The sequence below is a fragment of the Chionomys nivalis genome, chromosome 12, assembly GCF_950005125.1.
Source record: "Chionomys nivalis chromosome 12, mChiNiv1.1, whole genome shotgun sequence".
In the NCBI taxonomy this organism is placed as follows: Eukaryota; Metazoa; Chordata; class Mammalia; order Rodentia; family Cricetidae; genus Chionomys; species Chionomys nivalis.
In genome coordinates this window covers 64,933,822-64,961,672 of record NC_080097.1, presented here as the reverse complement: position 1 = coordinate 64,961,672, position 27,851 = coordinate 64,933,822, and the positions used below count along the sequence as shown (strand labels likewise).

General features: G+C 46.4%; 2 protein-coding genes across 2 annotated transcripts in view; one reads left to right on the top strand and one right to left on the bottom strand.

The window, feature by feature from the left end:
* The first annotated feature begins 1,121 nt into the window (after nucleotides 1-1,121).
* On the top strand, nucleotides 1,122-13,425 carry Lgals3 (galectin 3). The gene is made up of 6 exons (XM_057786389.1): nucleotides 1,122-1,203; nucleotides 7,079-7,100; nucleotides 7,621-7,932; nucleotides 9,107-9,195; nucleotides 12,260-12,425; nucleotides 13,133-13,425. The coding sequence occupies exons 2-6, from the start codon at nucleotides 7,083-7,085 to the stop codon at nucleotides 13,286-13,288; spliced, it is 741 nt and encodes a 246-aa protein (XP_057642372.1). The 5' UTR covers nucleotides 1,122-1,203; nucleotides 7,079-7,082; the 3' UTR covers nucleotides 13,289-13,425.
* A 2,276-nt stretch (nucleotides 13,426-15,701) lies between these two features.
* The window catches only part of Dlgap5 (DLG associated protein 5), a 41,466-nt gene continuing 29,316 nt past the window's right edge, over nucleotides 15,702-27,851 (bottom strand). The window contains exons 14-19 of the mRNA XM_057786437.1: nucleotides 25,410-25,629; nucleotides 23,424-23,606; nucleotides 21,227-21,282; nucleotides 19,781-20,006; nucleotides 18,515-18,561; nucleotides 15,702-15,855 (exon numbers count right to left, since the gene is read on the bottom strand). Of these exons, the coding sequence (XP_057642420.1) occupies nucleotides 15,715-15,855; nucleotides 18,515-18,561; nucleotides 19,781-20,006; nucleotides 21,227-21,282; nucleotides 23,424-23,606; nucleotides 25,410-25,629 (873 nt within the window). The 3' untranslated portion in view covers nucleotides 15,702-15,714. The remainder of the gene's footprint in view (nucleotides 15,856-18,514; nucleotides 18,562-19,780; nucleotides 20,007-21,226; nucleotides 21,283-23,423; nucleotides 23,607-25,409; nucleotides 25,630-27,851) is intronic.

The following is a 27,851-nucleotide window of genomic DNA, read 5'->3' as shown; positions in this document are numbered from 1 at the left end:
CCAAACTGGACCATGGTTAGGAAGAAAGGGTTATTGGGGCTCCAGCTGCCAAGGTAACAGCCCCACCCTGAGCGGGGGAGAAATGCAAGTGGATTTTATGTGACGGTCAGCAGAATTGGGGATGGGGGTAGGTGTTGAGCTGAGGCAGCCTGTTGGATTTGACCGGGAACTAGCTGTCCTTGCCCTAGGTAGTTGACATTTAGGGGTAGGTTAAGAGAGATTCCTGGTCAATAGAAACCACATTTAAGTATCTGTTTACCCCGTCACAGTCGGTCTCTTTAGGACATTGTCACCAGCACTGTCATTTGGGGTGGCTGCTTCAGACCTCACAGGGTTAAAGTAATACTCCAGAAATGTATGTAAGCCCTAGGCACAGTACAGGGCACATGTTTGGTAGATACTGGCCGATGTTATCATCTGAAGCCGGAAGAGAAAAGCCATCTTGAATCTCCTTAACCACGTCTCTCATTTTTTTATCTAAATAACTGCTTCCAAACTGGCTAGCAGCTTCCTCGCAAAGGGGGCTGTTCCTTTTAACAGCGTTTCATACAGACAGAGCTTTGCCCTGTGCATTTGATTTAACTGTCCCTTGCCTGCAGGACTCTCCTCCAATCTTTGAGAAAACATCTTCTTAGGAAGCAATTCATTCATTCATTCACCAGTCAACAAATACCCACTGAGAAAAACCTACTATGTATCCTGTTCTGAGTAGACCAAAACACCAAAACTTGGGGTATTCAAACACAGCAAAATTCAGAGCGGGAGTGAATGCAAACGGGGTACCTCTTACATCTCAGACATGTCAAGAACCTCTGCTCCACCCTCCCCTCACAGGTATAAGTTACTGTGCACTTCTAGGAAAGGCTTTGGGTGAAGGAAATGCAGATCATGAGAGGCAGCTTCAGCCTCGGGGGGGGGGGGCGGGGGGAGAATTGGGCGGGTCTTAAGAGTGTCTGAGTGCTGACAGCAAGGGTCCACTGCCGGACACAGGTGTGGGGCATAGGCGTGTTCGTACTCCAGCTTGGGGAAGCTCCAGGGTCCGTGGGGCGCGGCCCAGCCCAGCGCCTGATGGACTGAGGGATGCTGCCCCGCCCCGGGAGGACGGGCCTGGCAGAAGTGTATTAGAAGCACTCAGCCACCGCCCAACTTGCTAACAGCTAGCGGAGAGAAGCGGAGCAGAGCTGCAGGCGGAGAACAGAACAGGTAAGCGGCGCGGGGGTAGGGAGACCGGTGCTGCTCAGGGCACCAAGAAAGGGATCGGCTCTGCAGTCCTGCCGGAGGCGACCTTTAGGTCCCAGACTCTGGCTCACGGCCGTGGCTCACCTGCGGGTAACACTTGGAGAAAGTTAGCCACGACCTACATACTTAGCATCTTTGGGGTGGTGGAATGCCATCGGGTCACGGGCATGCCTCGGAAGTCCTGCACTCCAGTGAGCCCCAACCCCTTGAAAGTTACCCTGCAGCTGACTCCAAGCAGTTGCCCCTAGCTTGGCCATAGGAACCAGGTCCTCCTTCAGACACAGTGGGGGGCTGCCTGGGGCCTCTACAGGACATCTCCTGGGATCCCTGACTTGGCCAGCAGCCTCCTTTGTTGCACCTACTGAGCCTTCCCCTACAGATCTTGCTACGTGGTGCCAGGTCTACCAGGTCCAGCAATGACAGGGTCTACAGCCACTCCCCGCGTGCTAACCGCACAGAAAACAATGCTGATGAGGAACTAAAGTAACCTCTAAACTTTTTGCAAGCCAAGTGACTCATTCGTGCCCAATGTGATTTGTGCAATAACCTCGAGACCTGGGCAGGATATTTTGGGTGTGGTGGTGTTTGTCCAAGCCTTAGCTGGAGACTTTTAAAGGTTGGATTTATTCTAAATTATCTGTTGCTCAAACACGAATGCAGGGAGCCGATGACGTGGGGATTGAAACCGTGATTCCTATTCCAAAAACTGGAATCTTTGCAAGTTAGGGAGCAGAGTTTCTAGATAATAAGGACCCCTGGACCTAGTGACCTAGTTTATTTCAAAGAAAACAATTGCAATCACAGTGTTTAAAACTCACTAATTTCTGAAATTTTAAGTTGTTTGCTTCAAGTTTATGTATTTCCATATTTTTATGTATTTACTTTTTGGAGTAGGGAAGGGTGGGGTCTCAGCGCAGCCTAGGCAGGTCTGGAACTCACTTCGTATCCCAGGCTGGCTTTCACTTTTCAGTCCTATCTCAGTGTCCCAAGTGAGATTACAGGTGTAAACTGTCATCCCCACTGTTTCCATGAAAAATGAAGTTTAATAACAAAAAGTTTGCTTTTCTGCCACAATAGTCTTTGGGGGGGTAAGGAATTTGAGAGTGTAAGAGTTTTTGTTGTTTATAATTGAGACAAGGTCTTCTTGTCTGGTCTAGGCTGGTTTTGAACTTGTGATTTTGCAGGCCAGTACAACCACATTTACCAATTTTCTCCTTCTCGGTCACTGATTTGTGTGTGTGTGTGTGTGTGTGTGTGTGTGCTGTTTTGCTTTTGTTCCTTGAGATAGGGTCTTATAGCAGAGCCTTGGTTGGCCTCATCTCATGCCTAGTTGATAGTCCAGGATGGTCTTGAACTCACGGCACTCCTTCTACCATAGTCTTCTGAGTGCTAGGATTACAGTGTGTGGACTGTCATTCTAGCCTGTGCACACTGAGTCTGAATACTTTCCTACCCCCTTACACACATACACACATGCACACACATCCCTACAGACATGAAATAAATAAGTGTACTTGAAAAACACTGTATCTGGGGACTGGAGAGATGGGTCAATGCAGCACAGTGGAAAAATCTGAGTTCAGATCTCCATCGCACACTGACCAAGCTGGGAATGGCCACAGGAGCCTGTCTCTAGTCCTCTATTGTGGATGAGGAGACAGGTGGAGTCTATGGGTACACTCATGTTGGAGGGAGGCCGCTCATTTGTCCCGGACGCCCAGAACCGAAATAATCACACAGAAACCATATTAATTGAATTGCTGCTTGGCCCATTATCTCTAGCTTCTTATTGGCTGGCTCTTACATTTTAATTTAACCTATTTCTATTAATCTGTGTATCGCCACGTGGCTGTGGCTTACTGGCTCAAGTTCCGTCTGGCTCCGGTGGGGCTACATGGCTTCTCTCTGACTCCACCCTTCTTTCTTTCAGCATTCACTTTAGTTTCCCCTGCCTATCTAAGTTCTGCCCTGCTATAGGTCTAGAGCAGTTTCTTTATTCATTAATAGTAATCTCAGACACAGAGAGGAATCCCACATCACACTCAACAGGTGTGCACCTCGACTCAAAGAGAAATGGTATCGGAAAATAGGGTGAAGAGTGACTGCAGAGGACATCCGGCATTGACCTCTGACCTACACACATGGGCATGCGCACCTTCACACACAGGTGCATAAGCATGCATAACACACACATACACACACATACACATGCGTGCGCGCATGTGCACACACACACCTCAGTAAAAAAAAAGATCTATGGTTGAGAGGTGACACAAACAGAACAGTAAATACTGGTATTGGAAAAGCACAATGTATTGGTTAAAATGTGGTTCTTCTTAAAAACTTGGCTGTACACGATGGTATTCTGCCTTCAGTAGCCTGGGGGTTGAATGAGTCACCACCGTGTTCATGTTCTGGATAAAGTTTGATCTTACTATTTGTTTACTATTTCAGCATGTTATGTAGGTCTGGGAGAATAAGCCAAAGAATTTTTCAGTGAAGTAACTAACAGTTTCAGACTTGGACCCTGGTCCCACACTGCCAGTGAGATCGCTTTGGGCCACTCAGTTAAGCTCTCTGATCTCTGGCTTTATAGTGGGAATATTTTCTCCGGTCAGTCTCATCAGATTGCTAACAAAATAAACAGAGCTGTGAATGTCCTCTGGGAATGGAAAATCAGCACGCAGACGCAGGGAGGGCATCATTATCCCAGCATCCCCTGCAGTTGTAACATTGCAATCCAAACTGTCATCCATGGTCCTTGTGAATCACAATGAAATCTGCTGTTTCTAAAACTTCCTTTGACTAGACTGGAAACCAACCGGCCCTAATCAGCCCTGATCAGAGGCTTTGAGAAGAACAAAGTTCAACGTGGAAATGCCCTACAGTTGCTAAGTGTATCATTCGTAAATGTAATTTGATTGGTGTTTTAGCAATAGGGCACTTTTTGAAGAAAATGGTAAAGTTAGGATGTTTTATCTTTCTCACACACAATTTTTACGTGAAACATAAAACATCGGAGGTCTAGCTTTCAGACTTAAGAGTTCTTAAAACGGTAACCTACTTAAGGGAAGGCAAAGAAAAGTTTTCTTTTGGGGAAGTGTTTCTTTCTGGTTTTTGGAGATGACCTTGCTGTGTGGCTTAGGTTAACCTTAAACTCAATCCTCCTGCCTCAGCCTTCTGAGTGCTGCGAATCCCAGTGTGCAGTGCCACACCCAGCAATCGATTGCCTTTGGTTTGGAACAGGGTCTGCTTAGACCTGTAGCTTAGAGGGCTTTACACTTTTGATCCTTGTGCCTCAGCTTCTCTAGAGCTGAGGTTACAGGCGGTTACTGTCCTTCCTTGTAAACTTGGCTAGTAAAACCTGAAACCCCTTATTAGTTTTTATTGCCTTGCTTCTGCATCTTTATGCCAGGATAGACGTTAACAGCCTAGATTGGTGATTTTCAACCATACCTGGTTTTGGTCCTAGGGGATATCTGGCAATGTTTGAAAACATTTGGGGCTGTCACAGTCATAGGGTAGTGTGCTGCTGTGGTCTAAAGGCTTGAATTCAGACATTGCTAAAGGGGTAGGAAAAGAGTAGTCAAACATACTGAGTTCCCTGCCTACTTTGAACTTCAAAACTGTTCCCTAACAGCCTCCAAAATGGACACAGGGTCTCACTATGCAATCTTGGCTGGCCAGGGACTTGCCTCATAGACCAGACCGAGCCTCAAACTCAGAGATCTACCTGCCTCTGCCTTCTGAATGCTGTGTGTCACCATGCCCAACCTAAGTTTTAGTTTCTTAAGAAAATTCTGAAGCCAGGCATTGTGACTCCTGCCTTTGATCCCAGTAACTGGGGGGCTGAGGAAGGAGGATTGCCGTAAGTGTTCAAGGCCAGAATGAGACCCTGGAACTTGGTATGTAGTCCAGGCTAACCCCAAACTCATGGTAGTCCCCGTGCTACGGAATGCTGAGATTACAAGTATGAGCCACCACACTCTCCCAGTAATGTTATTTCTTGGGATAATTGAGTAAAATACCAGAGGTGAGCAAATGAAGTCAGAAGAGGTTATGATTATTTCTAGGTCCAGGTCATTCTGGTGGTCTGGGTAATTCCAGCAAAATAACTGTAGTGATTCTGAGCTCAGCTAGAACTAACCCCGGCCCAAAGCAGCCCTCTGGAGGCTGCTTGTGTTGCTTAGTACTAGAGTGTTGCTAGTCCAAGGCAGAAAATTTAATCCTCAGCACCCCAAGGAAAAGAAAAGAAAGAACGAGAGAGAGAGAGAGAGAGAGAGAGAGAGAGAGAGAGAGAGAGAGAGAGAGAAAGAGAGAGAGAGAGAGAGAGAGAGAGAGAGAAAAGAAGAAGGCAGAGGAAGAGGAGGCAGAGGAGGGGAGGGAGGGAGAAAGGGAGGGAAAGAAAGAAGAAGGAAAGAAGTATTGAAATATCTCCAAAGCAAAGCTGCCCTGTGCTTCACTCTGAGAGCAGTTGCATCAGGGGTAGGTGGGGTTTCTATAGGCACTGGGCAGGAGCAGGAGGGAGTAGGGTATGTCTGCAAACCAGCCCTGGCAGCTTTGTGCAGGACAAACCTGTTTGACAGTTTGAAGCTCTCCACATGCTTCTGTTTCCATCGCCAGGCACCTGATTTACCTTTGTGTGACTGCTTTACTGCTGAACATTTTATTTAGAATATCAAAATAAGCTAGGCACAGTGGCTCACACCACGGCCGGCACTTGAGAGACCGAGGCAGAAGGATCCTAAGCTCAAGGATGGACCTTTCTAAAATATAAAGCAAACACCTTCAAAACCAACACTCCCAGATGTCACCTGTCCATCAAGGCTTTGAACCAGCACCATTTTCCTTCCCAACTCACATGTAAGCTCTCAGATTTGCATGTCCCAGCAGAGTCTGGTAAGCATTGCACACCCTTGTGTGCATGTGTGTGAGCCCTGAGATGCATGGAAAGTGGTGGCTCAGAGCAGGCATCCGTGTGTGCCAAAGGAGAAGAACCAGGCAGCAGCTGTGTTAAGCTGTCTTGGAGATCTCAATAGGAGCCAACACATAGCTTTCCCCCAGGGTCCACAAGTGTAGACAGAAGTTCCTGTCCTGCCCAGTCTCGCAGCCATTGACTACCAAATAAGCACACAGAGGCTTATATCAATTATAAACGGTTTGGTCTACTGCTCAGGCTTATTACTAACTAGCTCTTATGACTTAAACTCACCCATAATTCTTGTCTATGTTTAGCATGTGGCTTGGTACCTTTTCTCAGTAAGGCATTCTCGTCTTGCTTTCTCTGCGTCTGGCTGGCGACTGACCCTCTGCCTCTCTTCTTCCCAGAATTCTCCTAGTTTGGTTGCCCTGCCTATACTTCCTGCCTGGCTACTGATTGATCAGCATTTTATTAAACCAATACAAGTGACAAATCTTCACAGTGTATAAGAACATTATCCCACAGCACAGAAGGGCTGGGAAGAGAAGAGGGGTGACCTGTGCTGAACATGAATCCTTTCAAGGGTGGAGAAACACAGGGAGGAAGGCAGCCAAGAGAAGCCACACCTTGTACCGTATTTCACCTAGAGAAGAGGCAGAAAATGCTCACCCTGCTCTTTGCCCCTCAAGGCTTTCCTCTCAGACTTCAGAACATGAGCTCCTGGCACCGAGGTCTAACTCCATGACTTAAGTAGGTTTGGAGTTCACGAGATGGTTTCTCAGTCTTGCAGCATTGGCTTGGGCAAAATGATTGCAGACTGGCTAACACTGCCAGTGTTTGAGACACGGAATCTCACAAATGTCTGCAAAGTCTTTTAGGCTCAAATAATAATAATCCCCTTTGTCTCTTCTCTCTTAGGAAAATGGCAGACAGTTTCTCGGTAAGTATTTCATGTCCACTTTCTTAGCTCCACATACTCACAGGGGTTAAAGGTTTCATTTTTACCACCCAGCTTTCCCTTTGACCCTCCTATGATGTTCCCTTTGGCTCACTCGTCTGCCAGGGACTGTTAGCTGGAGCCTTGCTTTTCCAGTAGCAGCTCCCAGGGAGAGACGTGGCCTCTGCAGCAGCGAGGTCCCTGATGGAAGCAGCAGGACCGGTTGGGCCAAGGGCTGCCGCTGTTTCTCATGTTGATTAGAAAGTGTGTACTTTTAGACAGCCAGTGGCTGGTGTAAGTTAGGAGAGCTTAGCCCTCCCTCATCTGCGATGATGAGGCCAGAGGAAAACAACATAACAGCGTGGGTTCAATCCCAAAGTCCCAATCCTTGGAATTGAGAACAGAAGAGGAGGCAAGGGCCCTTCTCTGGTTTCTCAGCTTCTTAGATCACAGATGCCCAAGTCCTGTGAATTCTATTTCGTGAATGAGTCCCATTCTCTAATTGTTTGATCTTCCTTTACAGCTTAATGATGCCTTAGCTGGCCCTGGAAACCCAAACCCTCAAGGATGGCCTGGTGCATGGGGGAACCAGCCTGGGGCTGGGGGTTACCCAGGGGCTTCCTATCCTGGAGCCTACCCAGGACAGGCTCCTCCAGGGGCTTATCCGGGGCAGGCTCCTCCTGGTGCCTACCCTGGCCCAACTGCCCCTGGAGCTTACCCTGGCTCAACTGCCCCTGGAGCCTTCCCAGGACAACCTGGCGGACCTGGGGCCTATCCTAGTGCCCCTGGGGCCTATCCTGCTGCTGCCCCCTATGGCGCCCCCACTGGAGCCCTGGTAAGGAGGAAGAGTTGTTTCAGGGGCTTGATGTACAGGGGAGAGGACTCTAGGGGTAGAGTATCTTTAAGCCTATTGCTTAGATCCTTAAGGGCCAACCACAGGGGTGTATTGGTCAAATGGAGAAAGGAATGTTCATATTGAGTTTATTCTGTGACTTGTTAGTCTAGAGAGACAAGGCATTGATAAAGATGTTTTAATATAAATCCAGTTAAGGTTGTGGTAATGAGCTGGGCATAGTGGTACACGCCTTTAATTCCAGTACTCACAGGCACAGGGAGGTGGATCTCTGTGAATTTGAAGCCATCCTGGGCAGAATAGAGAGACCCTGTCTCAAAAAATAATTACATTTTACTACACTATTTATTGTATTATTTTTATGTTATTAGGTTAAGCTTATTATTAATAAACACTAGCGAGTGCAGTGGCTCCTATCCACAACTTCAGTAAATACAGAGTGCTCTTCAGAGCAGCAAAGTTCTGGCTCAAACTGGAAATGCAGGAGGCGGAACTGATAGACAAGGGACAGGGGAGCTGCCTCCAGCAATAACCCCAAGCAGGAACTTCCAGTTCACAGATCCACTGGGAGCAACTCCCAGAAGCACATACCAGACTAGTGCAGACCAGGGCCGGAGGTGAAAGTCTGGGGACAGCTGAATCTAGGAGGCCCAGAGGCAGGGACAGAGCTCTGGGGGAATTCGGGTATCTTAAACACGTAGCTCAACACTTGTGAAATGAACTAAAGGGGTCATTCAACAAATACTCAGACGTTCATATGCAAAGCATTCTGCTAGTGACCTGTGAGCACAGAAGCCCCAGGTGACACAAACCTTTTCTCAGGAAGCAGAATTACAGCACTGTATGTCATGTGACAAGGGCCTGGTGAGTGAGGAAAGACTGTTGGCCAAGTCTACCTTACAATGTCAGAAAAAGGATGTGTTAGTCTGAAGCAGCTTCAGTGACGGCCAGAAACCTCTTCTCCTTGTGTGTTAACATTTGCACACAGAGAACTTTGTCATTTTAGGCCCTGGGCGAGGGGGGTCTCAGAATCTGGGGGGGGGGGGGTGAACTAGGGATCTGTGTTAGTCACCTGCGTCGTAATGTTAGCAATGTAACCTTCCTTTCCCCAAGAAAACCCAGTGCTTTACTGACACCTGGTCTTGTCTGTTCCCAGACAGTGCCCTACGAGCTGCCCCTCCCTGGCGGAGTCATGCCTCGCATGCTGATCACGATCATGGGCACAGTGAAGCCCCACGCAAACAAGTACGTCAACAACCCAAGTCTGTTGATTGGTTGGGGAATAAAGATGCTCTTATTTTTTTAACTACACATTAGAATCCTGGCAGGGCTATCTCAAGGATTATCCCATAATCAGTACAGGTTCCCAGGTGATTCTTTCCGTGCCAGGGTTGCTCTGAACAAATGGTAGGATCCTCGACTGTGTGGCATATCTTTTGATCTTCATGGGTGAAAGCAGGGTAAGGACCATTGCTTTCCCTTTTGCCAGGTAAAACCGAGGCTCAGGTCTTACAGATAGTGACTGGCAAGCAGGGAAGCCTTCTAAGGGGGCATTATTTATTTAAGGGTTGGAGAAGATTCTATCCATTAAAGATTTCATCAAAACAAAACCACCTTTCCCACGGGTACAGGTTTGACTGAGGTGAATCAGTTTGGGATGAGGTAATTTAGGAGACCCACACCGATTTATAGCCACCCAAGGAAGACTGGACCCAGCAATCACTTCTAGTCATACTTACATTTACTATGAAGCAGCTGAGTGTCCAGAGCAATCCATTTCAACTGTCCCTGAGGTCATGAGGGCCATCAACCCTGCTGTGACCACTGGTGACTTTGTCTCTAAGTCTTATGGATAAAAGGAAGATATTCCAGTCAGATGTACAGGTTTATTTTATATATATATATGTGTGTGTGTGTGTGTGTGCGTACACACATATATACCCGTATATATGTATATATACATATACATACATATATATGTACATACATACATACATATATATATATATATATATATGTAGAGAGAGAGAGAGAGAGAGACAGGGTTTCTCTGTGTAACAGCCCTAGTTGTCTTGAACTTGCTCTGTAGACCAGGCTGGCCTTGAACTCACAGAGAACTGCCAGCCTCTGCCTCCTGAGTGTTGGGATTAAAGGTGCGCACGACCACCGCCAGGCCTTATTCAAAAGCTTTTTAGGTGGGGGATTGGATATGGTGGTGCACACCCACAATCCCAGTCTGTAGGAGATAGAAGCAGAAGATCCTAAATTCAAGGAGAGCATGAGCTATATAGAGCTTGACTCTGTCTCAAAAAACCAAAATGTAACTATAAATTCCTCTCTATCAGTTTGTGCCTGGTAAAGGAATGGGGATGAACAGGACTTTGCTAGGCTGACATTCGCTCCTCTGGTTCTGCAGGAGAAGCACTATCCTCAGTCACGGTTCTTTCCAGACAGCCAGGCAGAGCTCTGAGCTCAGTACCCCATCACATCCTGAAGCTTGTCTTGTCTCATATGTGTGTGTGTATGTATGTATATGTATATATATATATATACATATAAATGATATATTATTTTCAAAATATAGCTCTACAGAGTCTGTTCAACGTAATGCAGAACCACACAGAAACACTGATACATGAAGGTCCTTGCACTAGATAATCCAGTGCCAGTGAGGCAGACTGGGCACTCAGCGGCCAAAACTGACTCTGGGTCCTGCCCCACAAACAGTCCAATAACTTCATGGAAAAGTGTGTATGTGACAGATGACAATCTCTGTTCACACAAGGACTAGAGACACTGGACACAAACACCGAACACTGCTGTCACTTTCCCTGGCTTCCTAAGTTATTTAAAATACCCAGACGATCACTGTTAGGTCTAGACCACAAGCCTATTAGCTACTAGTGTTACTAGATGGAACACAGCTTTAGAAACCCAGGAACAAGCCGGGCGGTGGTGGCGCACGCCTTTAATTCCAGCACGCGGGAGGCAGAGGCAGGCGGATCTCTGTGAGTTCGAGGCCAGCCTGGTCTACAAGAGCTGGTTCCGGGACGGGCACCAAAGCTACAGAGAAACCCTGTCTCGAAAAACCAAAAAAAAAAAAAAGAAACCCAGGAATAGGGTCAGTCCCTTAACAAGACTTGTGAATGCTAAAACCCGGAAGAAAAGGGTCAGAAAGTTCAAGTGGCACTTTGTCCAATGCCATCTGTAGTCAGAATTTTCTTTGGGCTACCAGCTCACAAAGAAAGAAGACACAGAGACTTCTTACTAATTATAACAGCTCAGCTTATAGCTTAGGCTTGTGACCCTGCTCTTACAACCAAACCCACCTCTGTTCATCTGTGTGCTACCATGTGGCTCTGTCACCTTTACTCTGCTCATCCTGCTTTCTCTCCATCAGGCCGGAGACTCCAATTTTCTTCTTCCCTGCGCTCTCTCTATCCAAAGTCCTCTCTGTACTGCTTGCCCAGCGATTGGCTGTTCAGCTTTCTATTAAACACGTACCAGTGACACATCCTCACACAGCATAAAGGAACAATTCCACAACACCCATCTCATAGCGGGGAACGTCCTGACTCTACAACCAGAGCAAAGGGGGAGGAAACGTTAGCTCCATGTGTGCACCCCTGCTGTTCTGAACCTCTGGTTGGCAGAAAAGGCAGGCACTTGGCAGTTCTCAGGCTGCTGACTTGCTTTTTAACAGATACTTAATCTACCAGGACAGAAAAGAACCATTATTATCTATAGCAAGGTATAAATGGTCTTAGGTTGGACGGTCTAAGGCTGTGCGATATCTAGGAGGGGTTTGCATGCATGCACAAAAGTGTCTGGTCAGGAACGGTGGCACCAGCGTCAGCCAACACCCCTCCAAAAACAAATTCAAAACCAAACAACTGGTGGCACACCTGGAGGTCAAGGTAGGAGAGAATCACAAGCTGGAAGGCAGCCTGGACTACACAGTGAGACCCGGTCTCAGTGAACAGAAAATACAATTGCCCTGCTAGACTTTTGAGCGGGTCACTACAGTGGGAGGGTGGGCCTGCTCTTCTGAGCTGGATCACTACAGTGGGAGGGTGGGCCTGCTCTTCTGAGCTGGATCACTACAGTGGGAGGGTGGGCCTGCTCTTCTGAGCTGGATCACTATAGTGGGAGGGTGGGCCTGCTCTTCTGAGCTGGAACTCCTGCTCTGGCTTACTTGCTTCCTGTTTTTTGTTTCTCTGTTTCCTATATAAAAAGTGTTTGCTTTTGGAAACTTAGATGCTCTTGACTTGGTAATATGTTAATATCTTTGATTTCTGGTTTAAAACAGGATTACTCTAAATTTCAAGAGAGGGAACGACATTGCCTTCCACTTTAACCCCCGCTTCAATGAAAACAACAGGAGAGTCATTGTGTGTAACACCAAGCAGGCTAACAACTGGGGGAAGGAAGAGAGGCAGTCAGCTTTCCCGTTTGAGAGCGGCAAACCGTTCAAAGTAAGTTCCTGCTGCTGTGCAGACAACACTCTCTTACGAAGGGGAACACTGGAAAGCCATGTCTGTCCTGGGTCAGCCTTCCTCACACACTAGTGGCTAAGCTTAGCAGGAGAGGCATGTTCTCACTAGACAACTCCAAAGCTACACTCTTCTATACTAAAGGGTTTAAGATGGATATGGGTGTGTATTTCCCGACCTTTCCCAAACTGGCCACACACTAACCAGTCCTATAAATTAATATTTGCCATTAAGGTCCTTCCTATGTTGCTGTTTTTAACTTTCAAGTATTTTAGGCCCCATTAAAACTAAACTTGTGTGTAGGCAAATTATGTTCTTCTGGTTTCCATTGTCTATCCTGCTGACCATTATGGTGCCTTTTTATTGTGGTTTAACTCTGACCATCTAGATTCGCTTTGCTATGCAGCTACTGTCTCTGGATTGTTATCATTCCACTAATAAAATGAAATATCGGACTTCTTAAACTCGGCTTACACTGGTTTAAAATCGATATATATATATATATATTTTAAAAGATTTAAAAAAAAAATCGATATACACATTTCTTTCTTCCCTGTTTATACAGAAATTGATAAATGGAAATTACACATCACAGACAGTATGTCCTGAAAAACACACGCATGGTGGAAAGCCTAAATTGCACGCATTAGCACACGCTTTACCTGATGGTTTGTGTATTTTGTTTCTAGATACAAGTCCTGGTGGAACCTGACCACTTCAAGGTTGCAGTCAACGATGCTCACTTGCTGCAGTACAATCATCGGATGAGAAATCTCCGGGAGATCAACCAGATGGAGATTTCTGGTGACATAACCCTTACTAGTGCTGTACCCACCATGATCTAATCCAGAGGGGGTGGCTCCTATAACCCAAGTGTCACGCAAAGGCTCTGTGCTCATTCTGAGTGGAAAACTTTACACTTATTCCTCCTTATCCTTCTTGTAAGGCATCCATTTAATAAATATCCCCGTGCTGACGGATATCCGGTTTTCTGTTTATTTTCTGATACTAGGTGTCAGATCTTAGGCGAGAGGTGGCAGGGTCCCTGGAGCTGGAGTTACAGGTGGTTGTGACCTGCCTCACTAGGGTGCTGGGAACCAGACACAGGTCCTCTGCAAGAGTAGTCCATGCTTTTCACTCTAAGCCATCTCTCCAGCTTCCCCCCCCCCCCTTCTCCAGAGAGAATAGCTGAGCTGCCCATTCAGGCCTCGGACTTGCATCTCTCTTCCCAAGGTGCTGGGACTAGTCAGGTCCACCAAGGCCTGCTCTAGCTGCTGGTCTTTACACGCTCTGAGCTGGAGCAATAGAAGTAACGCTAAGGGAAGCATGCACTATCAGGCAGCCATCCTGAGTTTCAAGAGAAATGTATGAGAAGTGCTACCAGGCTGCTCAGTACTGCTGGGTGACTGCAGGTGAAGGTCAGAGGGTGCACACACAGCTCTGGGCGTGGGCCAATCAAGATGCAGTAAAGGGCTGTGAGCTGCTGCTGGCACTCACACTGCATGTTGTCTCCCAGGAGTGTGGGGTGCATGTGCCGCTCACTCTGTTCTCTACAGCAGGAAGCAGGTGTCACACCATCACTGCGATCACGTGCACCGTGCTACACTAGGTGACTGAATCATTCTCCATCTTTATGTATGTGTGTGTGTGTGTGAGTGTGTGTGTGTGTGCATACACACACACACACACACACACACACACACACATATATATTTCTGAATAGCTGTAGTGTATGTAGGCTGTTTTCAACCCATTTTTCTTTTAAAGCAATAAGTCATTGACTTCAAATCAGTATTTGATACCAACAAGACTTTCTGTGTCTTGGTTTTTATATACATATTCTCACACCAGAAGTTTTTTTGTTTTTTTTTTCCTGTTGGTTTTTCAAGACAGGGTTTTTCTGTGTAGCCCTGGCTGTCATCATTCACACTCTGTAGACTATGCTGGCCTCAAACTCCGAGATCTGCCTGCCTCTGTCTCCCGAGTGCTGGGATTAAAGGCGTGTGCTACCACCCAGCCATCTTCTATCTTTCCTATCACCAACGGTGGTGGCGCACGCCTTTAATCCCAACACTCGGGAGGCAGAGACAGGCGGATCTCTGTGAGTTCGAGACCAGCCTGGTCTACAAGAGCTAGTTCCAGGACAGGCTCCAAAACCACAGAGAAACCCTGTCTTGAAAAACCAAAAAAAAAAAAAGAAAATGTCAAAATTGTCTGTTCTACAATGCTATCTTCTCCAATAATTTAAACTGGGTGATTGTTACAAGCTGGAGTCCCAAGGAGAACAGAAATTAAAAGGTTTGTAAAAGCAAGCACTGGAAAAATGGCTCAGTGGCTAAGAGCACTGGCTGTTCTCGCAACCATTTGTAATGGGATCTCATTCCCCTGTGTTGTGGGTGAAGACAGGTCACTCACTCTATACATTAAAAAACAAAAAAGGGCCAGCACTTGCCATCAACACCCGAAGGAACAAGAACACGCAGAGCTGGGCTCTCCTTCCACCATGCAGGTTCGAGGTGTGAATCTCAGACCATCAGGTTTGGTGTCCTTACCCATCCAAGCAATCTCCCCGCCCGGGAACTTTCCGTCATTCATTATGTTGTGGGATATTTGTACACTGTGTGAAAATGGGTTACTGTGATTGTTGTAATAAAAAGCTGAACAGCCAACAGCTAGGCAGGAGAGATGGGTGGGAAGAATAAAGATGGAGTTGCCAGCCAGACTAGGAGGAAGCAAGACAGGGAGTGTGGAGATGAGGCAGCGCCTAGTGGCAGAACATAGATTAGTAGGAACAGGTTAATTTAAGTTATAAGAGCTAGAGGGACCTGTCCAACATAAAGGCCAAGTCTCCATAATGAAGTCTCAGTGTCATTATTTGACCTCCCCTCCGCCTTGTCAATGACAGCTGGCTCTGCTAAGGAGACCGTTACCAGAGGGAGCAGGGACTGATCTGGAATAAATGGACTTCTCAATCCAGAAAACTTCCTCTAAAGGAGTGAAGGAAAGAAAGCAAAGCTATTGGCTCAAATGAGCAGGATAAGATGAGGACACAGACGTAGAGATTTGCTTCATGTTAGTATTTCACAAACCTACTGTTCGTACAGCATCACCAAAGTGTCTTGATGGACACTGGGCATTAAAAGACTATGTAATACAATATAAATACAGCAAAGAGAAGCGAATACTAAAGCATATTTTTAAAATTTCCAACAATTTAACAATGTGTCAGAGAAGTAATGATATGAAAAAAATGTCTGGAATTATTTCTAAGTTAAAAACCCTCCTGGTGCTCTTGACTGCGGAGTCTCAGAGGCGAGAAGACGATGAGGTCACCCCCAAAGGAGATGTGTCTGGCACGACCTTGCTGTCTGGACTCCACCTGTTTACAGGGACTGGCGTTGCTTAGGGCTGGCTGAAGAACAAAAACAGAGAAGTCATTGAATTCACCATCAAGAGTTGCCCCAAATAAACTTTCCACACTGCCAGTTAAGTCAGTGCTAAGGAATAAGCAGGTTTCCCAAAGCAACAATGAGACTATAAAAGCCTAAGACCTAATGGAAAGCAATCTTTAAAAAGACAAATTGTTCTGTTTTTGACCCAGGGTTTCTCTGTGTAGCCCTGGCTGTCCTGGAACTCACTCTGTAGAACAGGCTGGCCTCAAACTCAGATCCACTGAACTCTGCCTCCTGAGTGCTATACCTCTGGGTGGTGGTGACGCACGCCTTTAATCCCAGCACTCGGGAGGCAGAAGCAGGCGGATCTCTAAGAGTTTGAGGCCAGCCAGGTCTACAAGAGCTAGTTTCCAGGACAGGCTCCAAAGCTACAGAGAAACCCTGTCTCGATAAAACAAAACAAAAAGATACTCATGCAGGTTCCACAAACCCTAAACCATGTAGCCATAATGGGTCTTCCACCACAGTGTGGCCCTATTGGGATCTTTATAATTGCCCCAATCAAGCCCTACTTGAGTTTCAAATAGTTGGCAAGCACTAATTTGGGCCTAAATTAGTACCTAAGGTAATTAAACATTAAGTACCTAATGTTTAATATTTATGGAAATGGAAAAAGAAATCATAGGAAAAGTATAACTACTAAGATTCAATGAGACGACACAGAGCTACAGAGCACCTCTAATTATATTACAGACGCCAAAGCAGAATAACTTCCAGATCTACTTACACACCCAGAACCAAACAGAGATGAGACCTAAGAGGAGGGTTATGTCAGGCCTGCTATACGAATTAGCCTTACACTGCTGAGACCAAGAATGACAGTGACACAATTGAGCTCCGGACACAGGCGGCACAGGGCCTGACCACAGAGACAGCAGATTTGCAAGAGGTCAGAAGTCAAGACAAAGGTGGGTTAGGAATCCCCGGCTAGAGGACACACGTATCAGCCGCTATTTAATCCTGCATTTGCTGTAGTGGATTCCTGGCTTGGCCTTTACATTTATTTAGTGAGTGCGTACAAGGGCAGGGAAGTCAGGGAACAACTTGCAGGAATTGGTTTACTCCTTCCAGTGTGAATTCTGAGGATTGAATCTGGGTGGTTAGGCTTGGCACATCTTGCCAGCCCGGTGAATTTCTTAGTCTAATATTCAAGATTAGCAAACCAAAGTCATTTCCTGATTCACGGTAGCAGCTGGCGTCAGTAAGCCAACAGTGTACCCACAGTTATATTAGACTCAGGAGATAAAAGACAGGAGACAAAGTCCTATTCCAGATCACTGAGAATGTCTAGAGATAGGCGAAAGGTCACGGTCCACTCAACAGAAAGACAACTATGCTGACCACATCTATACCATCAATACCAGTGAGCGTCAGGCAGAAAGTGGATAGTTTATAATTACAAAATCAGATTTCTGAAAAGATGGTGAATTTCAGAAATAATAAGTCCATATTGTACTCTTATCGAGAGACTAAATACACAACACACACACACATAAACACATATGCCTATAAACCCATGTCTATGTTAAATTAATACAGGAGAGAAAAGAACTTTTACAGGAAGACTTCGGCGGGACTTAATTTACAAGTAAGAGATTACCAAGAGTAAAGGCTGAACTCACAATAACACAGCAGAGTACAACTGCAGTAGTCTCAGGGCTGAAGGAGGACAGACACTGCCCATCACCCCCGTGCTTTTCAGAAGTAGTAGCCACATCTTACGGGTTTTGAGACAGGGTTTGTCCATGTAGTCCCCGCTATCCTGGAACTCGATCTGTAGTCCAGGCTGGCCTCAAACAGAGGTTCACCTGCCTCTGCCTCCTGAGCACTGGGATTAAAGGTGTGAGGCACCACTACCTGGCTCTTCTTTCATACTTTATTATAAAAGATTGAATCCCTTAGAAACATCTGGCAGAATCTAATCCAGACACTAGGTAAGCTTTCAGGCAATTTGCCCTATCATATTCGAACAGCAGAATGCATGCCAGTGTTTTAGACTATTAGAATGTATGTGGAAGCCTTCTCTCAATTAAAATTTAAGTAGCTATGTACTTTATGTGTACGGGTGTTCTGCCCACAAAGGCCGGAGAGGGCGGTGGACCCTGGGACTGGAGTTACAGGCAGCCTTGTGCTGCCATGTGGGTGCTGGGACCTGAACCCAGATGCTACGGGAGAGAGAGCAACCACGAAGCTGCACCTGCTCCCACTTCAGAACAGCAGATGATGTACACAGTTCAACATATGCACAGGGAATCACACGACACACATTTAAACCTTGAGCCAAGTTGAAAAGTGAGCAACTTTCATTTTATACAAGAAATTGTAATCTCAGTACCAGAAAGGGAGAGTCAGAGGTTAGTGTGGTCTTCAGAACGAGACCCTATTCTGAAAGCAAACAAAACCAGGGTAGGTGAGAGGTGGGTGACACCTGGAGTTCCAGCCCTGGAGCCCCCAACAGAAGGAGAGAGCGCACTCCCCAAAGTTGCCCTCCGCCCTCCATACGCATGCCGTGGCATGCTCGTACCCACAGCAACTGGAAACAAGATAAAGCCAAGAAAACTTTACAATTGCATAAATCTAAAATATACAGAAACTTTTCAAATTAAGATAAAAACTTACTGGATCAAGAAGTTGGTGTTCAGAAGTGAGCTGTCTATGTAATGGTTCTGAAAAACAAGGAACAATAATTTTTAAAGAATATTCTTTCGGTTAAGGGAGTTACAGATGGACAGGGAAAACCATCATCAGATGAGAACACAAAGCCATGCTTGCCTGTGTCACGAGGTTTTAACACAATTAGATTGCTAGGTTAAATTCTTACTTTATAAGGGTCACCAGGCAGTGGTGGCACACACCTCTAATCCCAGCACTTAGAAGGCTGAAGCAGGTGGGTTTCTGTGAGTTCAAGGCCAGACTGGTCTACAGAGACAACCAGAGCTACACAGAGAAAAAAGCAAAACAAAACAAAAAAAGTATAAAGGTCCTTTATAAGAAAGTACCAGACTTATAGTATAAAGGTACCCACAAGATGCTGCTGAGAACAGACGGAGGCCAGTGTAGGCACACATCTCCAACCCAGCACTAAGGAGGATCTATCTACATGAGGTCCCGGCCAGCCGGGGATACACAGGGAGGCCATGTCTCACACAAAAGAGGTCCAGGTAAAGACAGGAGATGTCTGCACAGTGTAGCACTGTACTTTACTAGGTCTCGGGCAGACGGAACAGCGGAGGAGAGTAGGCCCATATACTGTAACACAAATGTGAGGCCCAGTCCCTCTTACAGAAGAATCACAACACGGCAGAAAGAAAACAGGCATGAGAGAGGAAAAACAGGGATATGGGTTGAAGAAGAGAACCGAAGAAGTTTTTCTCACTGAGGGCTCCAAAACACGTCTATCGCCAGATACCCCCATCTCCAGTGTGGACCAGCAAACACGTCTATCGCCAGACACCCCCATCTCCAGTGTGGACCAGCAAACACGTCTATCGCCAAACACCCCCATCTCCAGTGTGGACCAGCAAACACGTCTATCGCCAGACACCCCCATCTCCAGTGTGGACCAGCACTTGTCTCTCAAGTCTCGGGTTAGAAGCATGGTGTTCCTTAGTGCTGCTGTTTTGAGACAGCATCTCACTGTATTGCGCTTGCTAGCCTGGAACACCATAGGTAAAACAGGCTGGCCCTGAACTAGGCGTAATCCTGTCTGCTTCTCTTTGGCTAGGATGGGCCCCCCATGCAGTATTCTGAAACTAGCTTCTGTGACATTTACAGTAAGCCTCCTTCTTCACCTTCGTCATGAGAAACTGTTCTCAGAATCCTATGACGATCGCACCTTCCTCTAACTTACGTTTCACCCAGGCTGCACTGCGTCTGAGACTTTACCTGACTGGGACACTCTGGAGTCTTCCTGGGAGGCGTCTGGTGAGGGGGAGCTCTTCTCAGGGTCACTCATCAGCACATCTTGGGAGGTAGACTGTAGCTCCACGCCTTCCACATCAGAACGCGCTTCTCTCTGCTTGGTGTCACCGGCCACTCGACCGGCAGGAAGAGGCAAATTCATCACCTCAGCGGGGAAACAATCCATTTCTACATTTATCTTATTTACAGCCTGGAGGTAAAAACGGGCAAAGATTCCAATTACCCATAAATGGGACAAATTAAAAAAAAAAGCCATACTGCTATGGAATATAAGAAAAACAGAAGCCAGGCGGTGGTGGCGCATGCTTTCAGTGCCAGCACTCGGGAGGCAGAGGCAGAGCGAGTTCTAGGACAGCCAGGGCGACAGAGAAACCCCGTCTCAAACCAACACCCCCAAAATGAAAAGGTCTAAAGAATGTCAGGTTGGCGGGGGGAGAACTGTAGATGGAATGCAAAGTGAAATTAACAAATAAATTTGGGGAAAAAAAAAGAATGCCGGGAAGTGGTGGCATATTCCTTTAATCCAAGAACTTTGGGAGGCAGAGGCAGATGGATCTCTGTGAGTTCGAGGCCAGCTTGCACTACACAGAGAAACCCAGTCTGCACAGAACAGCAACAACAAACCCACAAAAAGTAAAGAACACTATGAATCCTGCTGTCTTGTTCCAGAACACAAAGCACTAACAGGAACGAGGACAAGCTTCTCAGCAAACACCTGTGTCAGCTCAAAGACTGGCAAACTTTTTGTGAAGAAAGAGAAAGTAAATTACAAGAGCAAGCTGGGCCCGGGGGGCACCAGACTACAGTGCTACCCTGGACGCTGGGGCAAGACGGTTCCAGTTCAAACCTGCTAGGTCTATTCAGTAAAAGAAGGCAGACATAACATAGAGATATACAATAGATACATCATCCAGTTTGGTTCAAAAATAGAGGCCAGGGCCAGAGATGGCTCAAAGGTTAATAGTGCTGGCCGCTCTCCCAGAGGTCCCTGGGTTGACTCCCAGGACCCACATGGCAGCTCACAACCTTCTGTAATTCCACATCCAGGAGATCTGACACCCACTTCTGAACCCACAGGCACTACATGCACAACGCATAGATATACATATGTAGGCAAAACACTCATTCATAAAGAAATTAAAAAAAAAAATTAAAAAGAGGCCAAAGACTGCTATCCTTGCTCGTGTGCTGGTTCCAGAGCCGTCTTGATATTGGCCTGTAGCAGACAAAGAGAGCTGTTTTCAGCAACCCACGGGCCATTCAAATGAGAACGATGCGACTTTGCATGATTCACTTAGGCTGCCAAATGCAAGTTTTGTTATTTTCTCTTCCTTTCTTTGAGTGACGTCGTGTCTGGTATAAACAGCTACCACCCTTGGCTACCTACCGCCACCTTGCAATAGGACTTACATGGTCCAGGGTACTTGACTCTCGCTCTCCAGGACACCAAGTGTCGTCTGCTCTGCTGGACCTGGAACAAACAGTGGTTAGACACCAATCGCCAAGCACATCACAGTTGTTCGACGTGGGCTCTGAGTCCACCCTTCACAGAGGGTGCTAGCTTGCACAGTGAGGTCAGAGGTAGAGCCTGGCCCAGGAGAATGGTGTAACAAAACTCATTCTTTTGTAAGTTGATAAAAAACAAACAAACAAACAACCTAAGAAGAGTTATCTGTCATAATCTCTTTGGGGACGCACAAGACGGTTCCCTGCCACCAAGCCTGATGACCTGAGGTTAACCCCTAGAACATGTTAGGAGGAGAAAACTGATCCCTCAGAAGCTGTCCTCTGGTCCACACACCATGCCACGACATGCATGCAAGAATCTACACATTCAACGTGACTAAACATAATGTTAATTTCAATCTTTTCAAAGTTTGCTTTAAAAATATTCTCTTCTAGAGAGATAGAGTTTGCTGTTCTTACAGAAGATGGGAGTTTGGCTCCTGTGTTGGTCAGCTTACAACTGCTTGTAACTCAGGGTCTAGGAAACCTAAAATGGACTCTGGGTATCCACACACATAGCACGTACGCATGCGTGCGTATATACACAACACATATCCACGCAACTAAAAATGATTCCTTTTTTTTTTTTTTTTTTTAATTTTCAAGACAGCACTTCTCTGTGTAGCCCTGGCTGTCTTGGAACTTGCTCTGTAGACCAGGCTGGCCTTGAACTCAGAACTCAGAGATCTGTCTGCCTCTGTCTCCTGAGTGCTGGGATTAAAGCCATGTGTCACCACCGCCTGGCATAAAAATGAATCTTAAAGAACAACTTCCTGCAAAGTTGCTTTTTTTTTTTTTTTTTTTTAAGATTTATTTATTGATTATGTATACAACATTCTGCCTCCATGTATGCCCACACGCCAGAGGAGGGCGCCAGATGGTTGTGAGCCACCATGTGGTTGCTGGGAATTGAACTCAGGACCTCTGGAAGAGCAGCAGCCAGTGCTCTTAACCTCTGAGCCATCTCTCCAGCCCCAAAGTTGCTTATTTTTAAGATGCCATCTTGAAAGACATTTGCAACTGAACACTAAAAAGAAAATCCACTACATGTGTGTGAGGCCACACACATGTAGGTCGGAGTGACCGCAGGGAGCTAGCTCTCTCCTCCTGAGGGATTGAACTCAGGCCAGGCAGCTTGCAAATCAAGCACCTTTACCCACTGAGCCATCTTGCTGGCTCCAGATTCTTATTTTACAATTTTATTTCCTACTTGTTCAAAATCCCTTCCCTCTATCAGACGCCTGTGCGTTTAGGATCCACTGAAAAGGACAGTTAGCTTATTTTAATGCATTTGTGGAGAGTGGATATGTGCAGAATGGACCCAGCTGAACTTCATTAAGACACCATTTAACTTTCCTCACTCCATACCTGACACGGCTGCTGTAAGGGAGGGCACCAGTCAATAACCTAGTGATCTCTAGGCCTTCTGCCCACGCTGGGCACTTCCTGTACAGGCTGGCCTAAAGGTGTGTGCCTCTGAAGCACCGCAGGAGCAGCGCGTGTCTGGGTGCGCCTGCTCTGAAGCAGAGGGGAGTGAGGCTCAGTTTCCCAGGCCGCCATGCCTGCGGAGGACACCATACTGCTTCCTCTCCAGGGTACTGCACCACTGAACATGACCCCTTCTCAACTTCGACCTGCGTTCTTTTGTTGAAGACACCAGCGTCACCGGGGCTGGTCTCAGCCTCCTGGGTGGCCAGGATCACCTCCACCACACTTGCTTCTCATCAGAAACCTTACGTCTGTTTCCTCATTAGAAAATAGCAAAATCTCGCCTACATATTTCAGGTCATATGCGAAATTTAATTGGAAACAGGTCTGTCACATTTACCAGCTTGACCATGTGAAATGATAAGTTAATATCAGTATCATTAAACTTGTAATGTACAAAGCTGGGCAGTGGTGGCGCACACCTTTAATCCCAGCACTTCGGAGGCAGAGGCAGGCAGATCTCTGTGAATTCGAGAGCAGCCTGGTCAACAAGAGCTAGTTCCAGGACAGGAACCAAAGCTACAGAGAAACCCTGTCTCAAAAACCCAAAACACAAAACAAAACAAAAAAATCAAAAAATAAAAAACAAACTTGTAATGTACATTAAAGAAATACCTGCTTTCAAGGGTGTCTGAAAACGTCTTATTGGCCCCTTCACGTTTGCTGCTCTGAGGGTCAGGATTCTCCAGCGATCTCCTTTGTCTCTGAAGGTCCCCTGCAGCCCCGCTCTCAGACATGACTCTGCTGGCAGGTATGAGCGCTCCACATCTCTGAGAACGACGCTCAGAAGAAAGTGCTAGAAAAAGAAAAAAATAACCCTCCATAGCAAAAATCCTTTCTTTCATTTTTTGTTCAGAAAGGCAATGTAAATCCTGCTAACTGGCCCTCTCTTGTCAACATTTGTTAGTCAGGTGCCAGGGGCTTTCTTTGAAGAAAAGAATTGTCACATCAGACACCGCTTCCCTCTGATATCCCATGCCTATGTTACAGCATTGTTCTTTCGACTCTGTGGCTGGAGGGATGACTCAGCAGTTAAGAAGACTGGCTGCTCTTCTGGAGGGACCAGGTTTGATTCCCAGCTCCTCCTGGGGCTTCACAGCAGCTGTAACCCCAGATCCTGGGGATCTGGCGCCTTTGTCTGGCTTCTGCAGGCATCGGAGACACACATGGTGCAGACAAACGTGCAGGCAAAACATCCATATACACAAAACACTAAAACTTAAAAAATAAAAATAGGTGTGTCTCTGACAACAAGAGACTATATTAAGAATATTTTAGAAGGGGCTGGAGAGATGGCTCAGAGGTTAAGAGCACTGGCTGGTCTTCTAAAGGTTCTGTGTTCAATTCCTAACAATCACATAGCGGCTCACAACCATCTATAATGATATCTGGTGTGTGTATACGTAAGAAATAAATTTTAAACACACATGCACACACTAGAAAAATTTTAGAAGGTATAATGAAATCAGCAAGTGAGCTACTTCTTACCTATGTCGCACAAATGAACACTTGGATCAAAAGAATCTCAACCTGGCAGTCATAGTAGTACACGCCTTTAATCCCAGTACTTGGAGGCAGAGGCAGGTGGATCTCAGCGAATTCAAGGCCAGCCTGATCTACAGAGGGAGTTTTAGGACAGCCAAGGCTATACAGAGAAACCCTGTCTTAAAAGCCAAAACAAATAAACAAAAACACCAAAACTTCAGTATGAAGAATAATTATAACAAATTCCTTTGATGTTTCTTGCACAGCAAAGTATTTCCTGGAAAAGTTGAGACACGGGTTGTATCTTGCTGTAGTTACCAGATACAGCCAAAAACTGGGCTAGTTCATGGATACAAATGGATATTGACAAATAAACTGTCAAGACACTCAGATCTCCTCTGTACGGCACTTAGATGGCGCCAGAATCATATAGTCCTAGCAGGACGTGAGAGAGTGAGCAAGCAGCACGCAGAGAAACGTTTGAATAAAGTGATGTGAAGTGGGAGCTACTGCTCCCTGACGCCCCAGCCTCCCCAAAGGCTACAGCAGGAGGATTGGAGCAAGATCCAGGCCTGCATGAGGTCAAGGATAGCTGGGAAACGTAACCAGACCTCATCTCAAAAGAAAGAATTTCAAAAAGGGAGGCCATTGCTCAATGGACAAGCGCTTGCCTAGTGTACGCGTGCAAAGCTCAGTCTGATCCTGAGACTCAAAAGATGCAGTGATGCACAGGTTTCCACAGTTGCTCGGTTCCCTCCCGTCCCTCCTGTGCAGAGGCTGCAGTCAGCTGCACAGCTCAGGAGGGTAAAGAGCAGGTCCAGTTCCTCTTACATCTTAGTTCTAATCTCACTTGTCACGGAACCTTACAGACTGGGACTATATGCCAGTAGCAGCATGGAATCCTTGGAAACACAAGCATGACCTCAAAAGACAGATCATGCACAAGCCTATTTGCCCACCCCTCGCAGAGTGTGGTTTGCATGTGGCTTGCTAGCACAGTCTGTCTTTTAGGAATCGGTGCACCTTCATATGTTCACGGGAAAATTATTTTATCCTCTACACAAGCCTTCATTTGGCCCAAATATTTCTCTTAAGTCTCTGCAAAAACACAAACCTGAAAATGATTTAACAGGACTCTCAATTCTGAAAAACCCAGCATCAAACACTATTTTGTCGACTTCCTTTGGTGTCTCCACGGCTGCCACCGGGGCATGCTCTTCCTGCTTCAGCCTCGCTTTCATCGCGTTCTTTATGGCAGCGAGGCGGTTTCTAGCGGCCAGTCTTCCTGCATCATCCTGCTTTGTTCTGCTTGTTTCAACAGGCACAGTCTTTTTCTGCAGGGGAAATAGTAGGAATTAATTAAAGATGACATTTCCACCCCTTTCGTCTTCCTTTGGTGAGGACTGACATTACCATCTGTGGTTGGATGTAACTGGCCCCATAATCTCACAGGGACTGGCACTATGAGGTGTGGCTTTGTTGGAGTGCGTATGGTCTTCTTAGAGGAAGTGTGTCATTGTTGGGGCAGGCTCTGAGGTCTTAAATGCTCAAGCCGTACCCGGTGTCTCTGAGCTCCTTCACCAGCACCGTGCCTGTCTGATCACCACCATGTCTCACCACGATGGACTAAACCTCTGAAAATGTATGCCATCCCAATTAAGTGTTTTTCCCTTGTAAGAGTTGCCATGGTCATGGCGTCCCTTCACAGCAAGGGAACCCTACCTAAGGCACCCTCCTTGAACATTACCGTCCTCTTCTGTTCTGTTGGTACTGAGGAAAGAACCCAGAGCCCTGTACGCAGCAGGAACTCTTGCTACCACTGACATAAATCATTAGTTCTTTTTTTTTTTGGTTTTTTGAGACAGGGTTTCTCTGTGGCTTTGGAGCCTGTTCCGGAACTAGCTCTTGTAGACCAGGCTGGCCTAGAACTCCCAGAGATCCGCCTGCCTCTGCCGCCCGGGTGCTGGGATTAAAGGCGTGCGCCACCACCGCCCGGCAAATCATTAGTTCTTATAACTTATCTTGAGACAGAGTCTCACTAAGTTGTGCCAGCTGGTCTTGAGTGCACACCTGCTCCACCCTCAGGACCAGCTGAGATTAAAGACCGGCACCACCACACCAACCAGTATCACCTTGTGTGGTGTGGTGGTCTGAATGAAAATGACCACTATCAGCTCATACATTTGAATGGTGGGTCCCCAGTTAGTGGAACCATATGGGCAGAATTAGGAGGTGTTAGCTGGGGTGGCTTTGTTGGAGGAGGTGTATTACTGGGGGTGGGGGTTTTGGGGTTTCATAAGCCCACACCCGGCTCCCCCCTCTCTCTAATCCTAATCCTAAAGGAAGAGGCTTACCTAGCGTAGGTTTCAGCAAAACCCAGAGCTACAAAACACCCACTCATTGGCACAGAAATGCCATTCTTCTGAGACAGGAAAACAGTTCCTGGAAATGGTTTACTAAAGATACGGAGACAATGATGTGCAGAATTTGAGCTTGACCAAAACAGATTTGGGAGACCAAGAGCAGGTTAAGATACACAGGGATGGGGCTGGAGAGATGGCACAGCATGGAGGAGAGCTCACTACTCTTTCAGAGAACTGAGTCTGGGTCCCAGCACCAACACGGGGCTGCTATTAGCGTCTGTAACTCCAGCTCCTGGACACCACACCCGCTTCTGACTGAGAACCCACATACGTAAACACGCGCAGAGTGGACAGTGGTAAATAAACTTACAATTTAAGAAAGAGGATGTAGACAGTAACAAAGAAGGTTAAATTGTATAAGCCATGCATCTAATAACTTTAGCCACTAATGGGCTAAAAACTCTTGATAATTTCTCTGAAGGCAGAGAGTGGTAAACCACGCAGCCGGACAGAAATCTGTGAACAGCAAAGGCATGTGTGCTTTTTAGGAAACTCTGTGACTGACAAGAGCTGAGAAGGGGGCGGGACCCACAATAAGGTGATTCACCAGGTAAGCTGGTTGGTCTTAGTGTAATCAAGGTTAGACCTTGAACACATTTAAAGAGGGAGGAACAGAGAAAACATGACAAACTGGAAGGGAAATGCGTAAGAGTGAAAGGTGTGTCATCACAGTATAGGTAAAAGATTAGTTTTATTTGACTAACAGGGCTTGGTGTTTGGCTCAGACATAAAGCACTTGCCTAGGCTACATACTGCCCTGAGATGGTCCCAGGATTAGAAAGGTCTCCCAACCAACCAAACTGTAGCCTAAAACAAAGTAGACAGAGAGAGACATCTGGTGATCAGAGGCAGAATTGCACCTCTTATGTGATACAGTATTTTCAGATCGAAACATTCAATAAGAAATACCCACAGGCTGTCAGGAGCAGCAGTGCAAATCTATAATCCCAGTATCCTGGAAGCTGAGACAGGAGAATTCCATGCTTGAGTTCAGATTGGGATACATAGTGAGACCCATCTCAAAAAAACATTTATCATTATACTAGGACATTTAATAAATATTCTCCTTTATTATGTAGATTTACAAATTTCCAACTATCTACTCATTCCCTCGATCTTTGCAGTGAGACTTC